This window comes from Tupaia chinensis, unplaced genomic scaffold (genome assembly GCF_000334495.1).
Source record: "Tupaia chinensis unplaced genomic scaffold, TupChi_1.0 Scaffold000067_2, whole genome shotgun sequence".
In the NCBI taxonomy this organism is placed as follows: domain Eukaryota; kingdom Metazoa; phylum Chordata; class Mammalia; order Scandentia; family Tupaiidae; genus Tupaia; species Tupaia belangeri.
Window position 1 is genome coordinate 457862 of NW_006159527.1, and position 12248 is coordinate 470109.

Genomic DNA, 12248 nt, shown 5'->3' on the forward strand with positions numbered 1-12248 from the left:
CTCTTAAGGAAAAAACTCAAAAAAAAAAAAAAAAAACCTGTGGGTAAGTAATAGGAGATTGAAAACCAAATGTTGAAACTAAAGAGGCTCCCTGGCATCTCACCAAGAAATGAAGCTTCAGACCAGTTTGTTAATGAATAATGATTGGCTGAACTCCAGAGAAGGTTAAAGACTCAAAAAGCCAGTTGGCCAGAAAAATGGGACTCTGCACATCTCAGACAATATGGTTACCTTTTTCTGGGTCCCAAATAACGCTCTGACATTTCTGGGTGCCCAATAAGAAAGGTGAACACAATCATTTATTGGAGTCAAAAGATACGAGGGGACCTCAAAAAGTTCATGGAAAAATGGAATTCAAGTCTGAATGTATATTGGTGCAAAGAGGCTTGAAATCCATGCATAGTTTCTCATAATGCACATTTTGCATGAACTTTTTAAGGACTCCTTCATTAACATAAGAGTATTGACTGTGCTTTCCTTATTCCCTCTTTTCTATTTTATTTTATTTTACAATTCTTATTTACATTTAATCGTTGTACGTCTGTGTGGGGTACGACATAAATGTTCAAAGCATGCGTGCTGTGGGTGGCAGTCGGATGAAGGATACTCCCATATTCTTTTGACTGGACTTTTTGACTGGACTAACAGACAGGGTATTCATGCTGGGAAAATTCATTTTCCATGTTGTAAAGACATACAGAGATTGAATGTAAAGAATAAAAAATAAAAAATAAATTTAAAAAGCCCAAAACGAAGCGCAGCACAGCCCGTCATTGGCAATGCCTGTGTTTCCCCTCAGTTGTGCTCTGCCTTGCATCTCAGGCATCTGCTTTTTTAATGGGAACAAACCTCGTGTCTTCATCAACTTGAGGTCAAGGACAGATTGCGCAAACAAGGACATGCTGTCTAAGTCCCAGAGGCCAAGTGAAACCTGCCACTTGTTTTCCTACAGACTTTTAGTTAATATTTTTTTTTTCATTTTTAAATGATTGACCAAAAAACAAGAACAACAACAGAGGACTCCTAATACTTTAAGACATTTGCAAGTTTTAGGAGATTCTAAGTTCAAAGCCCACAGGTAAAATTTTACTGGCACACGGCCACTTTGATTAGTTTTAGTATTGTCCATGGTCACTTGCGCATCACAAAGGCAGAGCTGAGTACTTGCAATGGAGTCCACCGGCCCATTAAGCCTAAAATATTTACTAGGGGGCCATTTACAGAAAATGTTTGCCATCTTCCCTGATCTAAGTCATCACCAGATGATTTAGACCTCAAGCTACCACCTGCAGTAATCCAGAGGGTTCCCTGCTTCCAGAGAGCTGTGAACTTTCCACCCCATTATGTCCCAAGCATCTTACTTCTGAGGAGAACATTGCTTCCACTTTCCATCTTTGTTGTAATTTTTTGTCAATGAACACCAACTCCGATCCAGAATATAGCCGTCCTTCGTACATTTGTAAATGAACTTCTTTCTGAATAAGAAGGGGAAGGAACACTCGGGAGGATCTGCAGAGAAAATGGGGGTGGAGGGCGAGCTATAAACATAGAAAGTTTTAAGATGAATAATTGCTGAATTCACCGCACATCATGCTTTTTCCAGCACACCGAACTGTTTTCAAAGTGGTTAACCTTATGTAGAAAAGTCAGAATTAGAATGCAGGTCTGACACCAAAACCCAGTTAGCTCTCTGCTTCTGGGATCCTGGGCATCCAAGACAACCCTTACAAGATACTTACCCAAAGCCTTGCAGTACCGCCACCTGCCTTGGAAATGACTGTCCAGAGAACACCAAAGAAAGTCGCTGTGGACGGAGATGCAATTATAGTGGGTAACATCACCGTAAATAAATGGAAAAACACAGGGAGTGTCAGGAATTTCTGGAAAAGAGAACACATGCCAAATATAGGTCACGTACATAGAGAATTGACTCTCCATTGTCCGTCTCAATTACCCACACCATGTTTGTTTACCCATCACGCCCAATCCACATGCAACTGGTGTCTCTGCCTTTCCCGGATGTTGCAGAAAATCAACCCAGAGCTGGAATCAGGTTGAGAATTTTTAGCTTCTCTCTTAAATAAGCAATGAAAAACCTGATTTACCTAAGCCAAAACTCTTAGTGTCTTAGTGTTTCTTTATTTCTCTCTCTTCTAGAAAAATAAATCTCTTGGCCCGTCCAAGTCAGCTCCTATGTAGTTCTCAAAGCTCTCCCCTCCCTTCACATGCTCTGTCACTGGCCAGCAATAACTTATTTCTGTTATCTTAGATGCCCAGGACCTAAGACACAGTTGACACCAGCATGTTCCCAATCTGTGTGTCCTGCCCACTTTTCATACTGCAGGGAGAGTGATCCTACTTAAATACTTACCAGGCTCTGGTTAGTGTTGTTAGTAACTCACTGATACCCCTTTGCTCTTAGGAGAAGAAACAGCACTGAAATGGCTCATCGTGTTCTCCTTGATCTGGTCCTTAAATACCACTTCAGTCTCTCTTTGGACTCCTGTTCTTTGTGCTCTTTCTGCTCAGTCTTGCAAAGTGTTCCTGCTGTGCCACCATTTTCTAGCCTCAGGATTTACAGACACAATCTTCTCTGCTTGGCCGGAACTCCCCAGCCCCTTGGCTTGTTTACCCACCTCTGCTATTCTGCATACACGTGCATTTCCACGAAGCTTTTAAAAATCTCTAAATAAGTCTATTTGAACTCCCTATTGCGTTCATTTTTATTACTTCTATTACTTTCACTGGCTTGACCATCCCCATCAAATATTCTCACATCTCTTTTTCTCCTTTGAAACTCTCAACTCCATGAGGGGTATAGATTAAAACTGAGAACCTGTTGTCTCTATGAAGATGGAGTTCAATTTTTCCAATAATTGAGACTCAGAGACGAATTTATCTATAATTAATTTAAAAACAGAAGCAAAAGATCTCATGTATGGTTCCATTGATAGGAAACATCAGAAAAGACTCGTCTATAGAGACAAAAAGTAGATCAATGGTTGCTTAGGGCTGGGGATAGGATGGGAGGGGAACTGGAGATGAGTATGAAGGGTATCGGGGGTGTGTGATGAAACGTTCTAGAATGGGATGGTGATGTTTGCACAACTCCATAATCTTACTGAAACTCATTAAACGGCACACTTACAATGGGTCAATGTTATGGTGTATAAATTATACCTTGATAAGGTTATTAAAGTTAACCAAAGCACCAAAGAAACAATAAAAAACACAAAGTGCTTTTTTAGAAGTTGAACTCATTGGAGTAGAGAGCAGAATGGTGGCTACCAGAGGTTGGGGGAGAGGAGTAAGGGAGAACGGGGAGATGTCATTCAAAGGGTCATACAAAGTTTCAGTTAGACAGCAGTGGTATGTTTTAGAGACCTACTGTGCTAACGATAGTTAATAGAAATGTATTGTATGTTTCCGGTCTGGCAGGTGGAGTTAAAGGTGCTGGATTCCCACATGGCTGACTGCGGTTTGAGTCCCGGACCTGGTGGCTTGCTTTCTCCCTTTCCCTTTCTCTCTCCCTCTGTCTCTGTCTGGTCAAATTAAAATAATAATAACGGAATTAAAGATATTAATAATTAAAGATATTATTAATAATAAATGAAGTTAAATAAATGAATAATTTTTTTAAAAAAGAAATGTATGTTTCAAAATTGCTAAGAAAGTAGTCTCATACTTTCCTAACAAACACGTAAGTGCATAAGATGATAGACATGTTAATTAGATGTAATTATTCCACCATGTAAGCTTATATTAAAACATCACATTCTTTCCCATGCATATATACAGTTATTATTTATCAGTTAAAACTAAATTTTAAAAAAGAATAAACTCCATACAAATGCTGATGTTAATTATAATGAAGAAGAGTGCCAGATCTTGAAATAATCAATTTGGCTGATGCAACCAGGGAGCCTGGGATAAGAGCAAAGGAAAGGCTAAATGGCAGGACTTTCAGGAATGCAATATTGCTTACGGAGTGGGGCTAACACTTGAGATACTAATGAGTAAAGTGACGGTGTTCCTACCTTGATACGGAGGGTGTAAATGGGCAACCAAGTCTGAAAGAGAAAAAACAATGGATTAACCTTAGATCACCTCCTAAAATACTCCATTCCCAGAATAATGGGTGTTAAAAGGACCTCGAAGCTCATGTAGCCAGTTCTCCTATTGTAGAAGCAGGCATCCTATCACAACTTGGATGAGTTATGAATGCTTTCTATTGGGAGATTGTGCACCCACCCAAGAACATCCATTAATTCGGATATGAGCTATGACTATTCCAAGATTTTGCCTTGAGAGACTTTTACTTTAGGGTGTGTGTGTGCTCACTGGAACAACAGAGAGAAAGTGAGAAATCATCCTCCAGGGGGGATGGCCACACTGGAATCCCTTCTCCTCCATTCTCTTCTCAGGATTTTAGGCATGCATGCATGCACACGTGCCTGGTGTATTTTAAGCTTCTGGGTCCGAGACTCCATCCACAGTTGGCCATTTAGGAGTCCAGTGCCTTAACCATCATGCCACCTGGTACCCCTGCAAAATTTTTCTTTTAGTAAGGTAAAGTAAATCCACTCTATCTAACACCATGCACCTTTCATCAATTTGGTAAAATTCCAAAATTCCAAAGGTTAGAGAGGATATTCTAGCCTTTGCCCATATGGCAACGTTTCAGAGAAACAACTTGTTTGTTTAGAGCCCAAGGCTGGATATCTTCGGTAGATTTAATGTCTTTTTTCCTAGAAAATGTTGCCTTTTTAATCATTCCTGAGCCTATTATAGGAAATTTCTCTGTTGTACCAACATCATACACAGAATAGCTACCTAACGACATTAACTAATGTTTCATTGGCAACTGCTAGGTTCCAGTAGTTGCTTCATTTAATGATCACAACAGCCTTAGGGAAGAAAAGTACGGTTTATAACTCCCTTCTCCTTCCTCCGTCATCCCCCCCCCCAAGTTCTATAAATAGGAGAAAGTGCACAATGGGCCAGCCAGTGGTGTGGTGGTTAAGGCGGCTAGATCCCACATAGCCAACAGAGCAGTTCAAGTCCTGGCCCTGGCAGGTTGGGAAACATTCTGAGTGTGTGAGCATGCCCAAAATCCTGACGGGAGAGGGAGATGGAGATGGAGGATAAAGGAGTGCAGTGTGATCATGCCCCTTGGGGTGCTTTCCCACTTTGCTCCTCCCTTTCTCTCTGTAGAGCACACATGCCCTCTAGCAAATTAGGGGGAAAAAATGAGCACAAAGCAGCTCTTGCTGAAAGTCATGTGACTATTTACTGTTGGCAATGACTTTACTATTTATTAGTATTAGTTTTTTATTTTTCTTCTCCAAAAAGTTTATTAGCATGATTAAAAACATTTCCTTGAGTAATCACAGAAAGAATTTCTAAACATGAAAGAATATCAGTGGCTATGCCTTATAACCGATATTTGGAATTGAATGGACAGCTTTGTTGCCAGTCTTCATTTTATTAACAACAATCCATTTACTGGTTCATGAAGTCGTGGCTATTGCTTTGTCTGGAGAATGAGTCCCTACCGCAACTGAGTATAAAAAAAATCTTCCATCAGAGTTGGAGTGATCTGCATTAGACTGTGACTCTGAGTAAAGAGTTGATAAAATTCCACAAACAGTTGGGGCTCTGTTTTTAAAAAACATTCCTTTTACACACTGCAAAGAAATCATTCATATTTTAGCTTTCTAGCTTCCTGCATGAGACTTGGAACGGCAGTCCCCAAAGGCCCTCCCTCCGCGTGACTGTGAATGCTGACCCTGTTCCAGAGGGTGCATTCTTGGGGCGGACTCTGAAGACTTTGGCCTCCACGTGTTTATACTGGTTTGAGAACAAAAACAGCGTCATCCAGGACGTAGGCATCATTGTACATGGCGTCCGCACCCAGGCACGGCAGTCTGGTGAAAACTTCGATAACAAAACCCGCTTTTCTGAAAACTTCAGGCAGACTATTCACTATCCCAATTCTGACCCTGGATTTCCAAAATTTCTGATGGTTTCTCTCACTTGCCACCATCTTCCACATAGGGATGAAAGGGAAGGACCTGGCCTCTAGTTGGCTCCAAGATACTTGTACTATCTTTTTAACAAAGTCAGAGGCTGATCTCAGCAATCCAGCAAATTCAAGCAGCTGATCACACATCATATTGGAACCCTGCGTTGTGCCATTCACTTACACCAAGCACTCTGTATTTCTTCTCTTTTTTTGGAGAGGTTTTGGCTAGAGGGCACGTGTGCTTGACAGAAAGACAGAGAGAGAGACAGAGAGACAGAAAGCGAGAAATCACCCCCCAGGGAGATGGCCACGCTGCAATCCCTTCTCCATTCTCATCTCAGGATCTTGGGCATGCTCACACACACACTGCTTTAGTTTAAGCCACTGAGTCCGGGACTTGAACCACGGTCGACTACATGGAAGTCCAGCAACGTAGCAATTACGCCATTTGCTGGCCCCATGTATTTCTTCTTCTGAAGCTGCCATATCCACAGTTTCAGAAAGCTCAGTGGCATAGATTTCTTCAAAATGAGGGCTCAGGATTTCTGCAACGTCACCTCCAGCACCTAAATAAAGAAGTCTGTGGGTTTTCCAGACTGGGTTAATTTTAAGCAGTCTCTGAAACTGATTTGGTGAAAACACAAACATTGAGTCTCTTTCTAGCAACCCATTGATAGACATTCTAGACATAAACAGGCTAAAAACAGATGATACAAAAGAAGATATAATTGGATAAATAGCCAGCCAGCTTTCTCGATGCTGTTAAGATCTTTGTTCCTTGATCAAGATGATTTGAGCAAAGACAGCGTGGAGTGATTCACGTAATTTCTCTCTGTTACACACGTACCACACTGGTCGTTCTCCTTCTCCCCACTGGGGCCGCTGGTCCTGTTCACATACAGGGAGCAGGAGAGCAGCTCTGCAGAGTCCACATCCTCTGCGCCAGCCACACGGGTGCCAGGCCCAGGCCCAGCCAGCTGGCCAGCAGTCTCATCTGGGCCGAGCCACTGTCTGTGATCACTGGCACCGGCTGAGAAGGAGAAGGCGCCACCTCCTCTGGCCACCGCTGCCTGGGCTTGAGCCATAGTGGCCAACTTGCCTACCCAGCCCCATCAGGGCCCAGGCGGGGGTGAGGAGGAGCGGCCCGGTATTAGTTTTTTTTTTTTTTTTTAAAAAAAGAGAGCTTTTTGCTATAGGGTGTGTGTGCTTACCAGAGAGACAGAGACAGACAGAGACAGAGAAACAGAAAGCAAGAAATCACCCCCCCCCCGCCTGGGGGGATGGCCATGCTGCAGTCCCTTGTCCTCCATTCTCCTCTCTGGATTTTGGGAACACCGGCACACACGCCCAGCGTGTTTTAAGTCTCTGGGTCCAGGACTCGACTACATGGGAGTCCAGCGACATAACCATTATGCCATCTGCTTGTCCCAGACTGTTGGAAATTTCTTTAAATCCAGGAAACCCAACTCCACAAACTGTTTCAAACCAGCAGGTCATGCTTCTTCAGGTCATATTGCAGGGGTTCAGTGAAACAGAGACTTTAAAGCAGCAACCGTTCATTTTAGCCAAGAGGAGTGTGTGGGGTAATTGGTGAGTGGCACAGAGACTTTGCTTTTGCTGTGTCTCTGCTTTACCTGGAAGTGCTATTTACCTCCAGAAGGAAATTAACCCCTCGTATTTAACTTTCTTTTTCTTTTCTTTTCTTTTTTTTTTTAAGAGAGATTTTTACTATAGGGAGCCAGAGAGACAGAGAGAGATAGAGAGACAGAAAGAGAGAAATCACCTCCTATGGGGAATGGTCACACTACAGTTCTGTCTCCTTCATTCTCCTCTTGGGATTTTGGGCATGCATATACACACACCCAGTGTGTTTTAAACTGCTGGGTCTGGGACTCAAACTGTGGTCCACTACATGGGAGTCCATCGACATAAACATTACGCCATCTGCTGGCCCCTGTGTTTGACTTTATTTACCCTTGCTATACAGATACTAATTCACAGGTGGCTCATATTATTATATATAACCTATACATGTATCATAATTATGGATGCTGTTCATATATGTTATCGTGGCTGTATGTTGTTCATATATGTTATCATGGCTGCCATTGTGCAGATACAGAAATGGAGGCTTAGAGAGGGAAACCCCTGTTTGAAGCCACAGCTCTAAGAAAGTATTCAGGTAATCCTGCTCCAGAAATGAAATCTCTACAACAATCCTGCCTCATGAGGGCGCTGCTGCTAAGCGCGACTGGGAGTGACAGTCATTTTAGGTTGTAATAAATGCCGGAGTAAGAGCGGCCACGGTGACCTTTCTGCTTCTCCAGTCATGGAGCTCTTGGCTTTGCCAACACCATGGTTAACCTTTCTAATCTTTCATCTTTCTTATCTTTCATCTTTATAGCCTTGTCTTGATTTCACAGATGAAAGAGCAAAGAGAGACTTTCATGAGTATTTTGTTCACACAGCACCAGAAATGGGGGCACCAAAAGCGAGTTCAATCTGGATTCATTGGATCTCTGTCGGATTCCAGCGATAGAGCCATGTCTTTCGCGCTTTCTTTCTTTTTAAAAAAAATTGTTTATTTATCTCTTCTAAGAGAGACATCCCCAACAGCATCTTCATACTTCTATCCATCCCAACTTCAACAAGCCAGAATCATGGGCACTCACACACCCAGCGTATACAGGAGACTCTGAGACTTGAACCCAGGGCCTTTACGTGTGGGTCCAGCTTCACAGAGTGTTGCCTACCACTGTATTCCTGTGGCGGCCTGGGCTGAACTGTTACTTTCAGGCCTTGGTGCCTCAAGAAGTGGTCATCTATAAATACCATTTCATCATCACTGCAGAACACAACCATCCTTACAGTTCCTCTGACATTGAATTTCATATGTCTTCATCACATAAATCTCTGGCAAAACATTACTTTTACCATTTTTACCATTTGTTTCTCTTCCTCCTCCAAATGATCAATGATGATGAGACATAACAGCTCTGACACCATCACCACCACCACCACCACCAACAGTGACTGAGGGCTTAGCCACGCCATTCTCCTACTGGTTATGAATAAGCTCATAGAATAATAACCTTAAATGGAGTTATTCTGAGATCTTGATATAATGAGATAAAACAGACTACTTCAGACATTTGTCACCCACAAATTACTCAATATTCTTCTAAATGAGTGGTTAAAATAAATGATTGCTGCTGCTTTACTGATTAAACATTCTTCTTAAGATTTATTGAGGCCTGGTCATGATGGCACCTGCTACTAAGATGCTGTGCCCTTCAGGCTAGGACTAGGATTGATTCCCAGTCCAATCTAAAGGCCGGAAATGGTGAGGTGTCTCTGCAATCCCAGTGACTCAGCAAGGCCAATGCAGACTGACCTGGACAGCAACACCCTGTCTACAAACACAGCTTCGGGTCCAGGCAGTGGTGCAGTGATAATACGCAGCACTCTGGGAGGCAGACTCATCGGGGAAGCCTGCTGGTTCATGTCTACAGACCTCTCAGAGATGTTTCTGTGATCTGGGCTGGCTGAAGCTTGGGGTGGATCCTGGCATCAAAGCTCTGTCAAGAGTATTGTATCTCTCTCTCTCACTCATGGAATACACTTTTTAAAAAAGAGAGAGAGAGCTGGGCCTGGTGGTGCACACCGGTAGTCTCAACTGGGAGGCAGAGGCAAGAGGCTGAGGCAACATGGCCAGACCGTGCCTTTAAAAAAAAGAAAAGAATTATTGAGATACCCAGTCATAGACTCGCTTCTGCTTTCTGACAGCATTCAATCCTGGCAAATCTCTCCTTCCTTAAGTCCCCCAACCCCCCCCCTCCCTAAAGTCCCCCACCCCCCCCCCCCTCCTACCCAAATCCCAAATGCTAGTGTATGTTCTTTCTAAGACCTTCTGACCTAGATAGCCCACACTGTATGTCCTCCCTGGCTGCCATGAGTGACAGTTTGTTCACCTACAGTGTGTTCCCAGGGAACGCAGTCTCAAGGTGTTGGCAGTTCTAGGGGTGGCCTGCTTTTTCTACTTTAATCCAGGAGCTGTGAGAGATAAAGACCACTTGCTTTCTATAGAAGGTATTTGTTTTCTGGGATGCTCATTCAGATGGTTCAGATTTTTGTCTTTTTTATTTATCCATTCAATCACTGTATATCATTACAGCTTGTAAAATGAATTTTGCTAGCATGAGTACACTGTACGTTAGTCTAGCTAAAGATATTACCATACTCGTTATCATCAACAGATAATTTTCCATTTTTGTGTCCCTTAAATGTTTTGCTTCTTTCTTTCTCCCCTGATTCCCAAAAAGGAAAACCTCAAAGTTCTTCCAGTCATCTCTGATCCCTGTCACCCACCCCATATGTTACTAATGTAATTCTTATAAAACCCACAGGGATTGTCTGTGAACATACAAGTGAGTGTGGGTTAATAGCATTTTTCTCTTTTTAAATCATAGCCTAGCTTTGCCTACATTACTGTTTATTTTGTACCTTGTTTCCTTGGAAAACTTTCTAAATCAATACAGACTAAGTTCCCTCTATCTTCAAGATTATTGTTATTATTATTTATACACAGAGGCTCAAGGTCAAAGAGGGGCCAAGTAACTTGCCCATAGTCTCGAACCAACAAGAGGAAGAACCAGAAATTGAGTCTGGGTATCTGCAAATCCTCTATTTTGCACTAATCACTATGCTGTCTTTAACAGCTGTCATGGACAATCAACTGAATCTACTTCCTGCTTGTTTCACCCACTTCTTGCTCTCCTCCCACCCCTCACCCACCTGGCTGTCTCACCTGCGTTCAGCCCACACGTACAGACAGCCAGCGACACCCAGAACACGAGATTTTTCATCCCCTCCAATTGCTGGCAGATGGCATGCACCGTAGCCAACGTCGCCTCTGACTTTATACTCTCCCATTTCTGCTCCTCCTACTCTGGCTGATCTCACAGTTACTTCAAAGCATTTTCTTCCCTTCGTTAAACCTCAGGGTGCTTAGTTAAGTTAGGAACATCCATCTTACAATATTCTCTCTCTCTCTCTCTCTAGAGGTTTCTGCCATAGGGCGTGTGTGCTTGTCAAAGAGAGATAGAGAGAGAGACAGAGACAGTGAGAGGGAAAGTGATGTGGCCATGCCATAATCCCTTCTCCTCCATTCTCCTGGGATCTTGGGCATGCACACACATGCACGGCACCTGAGTTTGGGGCTCACACTGTGGTCGGCGACGTGGAAGTCCAGAGACATAACTGCTACACCATCTGCTGGCCCCATCTCACAATATTGTATAGCAAGTGTGATCCTCGGGCCAGCACCATCATTCTTGCCCAAGTACTTATTAGTAATGCAAACCCAAGGGCCCCACCCCAGACCTGCTGAAACCCTGAGGTGAGAACTGCCAGCCACCTGTCTTGTAATAAGCCCTCCCAGAAAGTCTGATGTTTGAGAACCAGTGCCCTGAAGTGTGCTTAATACTTTCATATCCTGGTGTCTTCAGAGCCACAGGTCAACTCTTACTCTTGGGATATGCGTTCATTCATACGAAAAATATTCTTCTAGTGCCAGTTGTGTACTCAATCAGTGTGCATGTGTAAAACACAATTAAGAACACTCATCCCAAAGGCAGAACTTACCTGGTTTCTGAGATTTGCTGGTTGAGTGTCTTTTTTAAGAGTTACTTTTTCTTCCTGAGCCTACACGCCAGATCACTAACATATTTGAGCAAGATGCATCCAATTTGAGAGTCCAGTGGATACTCTTTCACTTTTGTGAATTAATTTACTTTCCATCACACTGTAGTCTCTAATGCATAACTCTTACTATGTAGGATATATAAAAATGACATCTGTAGGAATGCAAAATCCATTTTTCGTCTTTCTCACCTAATAGGCTACTATTTGTGACAAATATTTGAGCTCTTATAATTTATTAGGGGATGTAGCAATGTATCTTTGACTTTGTTCCTCTTTGTGTGTTTGTGTGAATACTCTTTCTACACTCTTTTATTTTTTTGGAGAGGTTTTTGCTATAGGATGCTTGCATGTGCCAGAAAGACAGAGAGACAGAAAGTGGGAAATCACCCCCCAGGGGCTATGGACATGCCTCAGCCCCTTCTCCTCCATTCTCTCTTGGGATCTTGGGCACACATGCACACACGCCCAGTGTGAGTTTAAACCACCATGTCAGGGATTTGAACTGCGGTCGACTATGTGG

At 42.8% G+C, this 12248-nt stretch overlaps 1 protein-coding gene and 1 pseudogene across 2 annotated transcripts in view; both read right to left on the bottom strand.

Annotated features, from left to right (window-relative positions):
• The window catches only part of LOC102470911 (binder of sperm protein homolog 2), a 15243-nt gene extending 4318 nt beyond the window's left edge, over positions 1-10925 (bottom strand). The window contains exons 1-4 of one of the 2 annotated variants that reach the window (XR_003547454.1): positions 10833-10925; positions 4038-4070; positions 1740-1880; positions 1274-1509 (exon numbers count right to left, since the gene is read on the bottom strand). Coding sequence is in view for 1 of the 2 variants with exons in the window: in XM_006142184.2 (XP_006142246.1) it covers positions 1362-1509; positions 1740-1880; positions 4038-4070; positions 10833-10890 (380 nt within the window). In the remaining variant the exon portion in view is untranslated. The remainder of the gene's footprint in view (positions 1-1273; positions 1510-1739; positions 1881-4037; positions 4071-10832) is intronic. The other variant, XM_006142184.2, reaches the window with a different exon arrangement.
• Positions 5618-7105, bottom strand: LOC102470494 (methyltransferase-like protein 9; annotated as a pseudogene).
• Positions 10926-12248: the final 1323 nt, after the last annotated feature.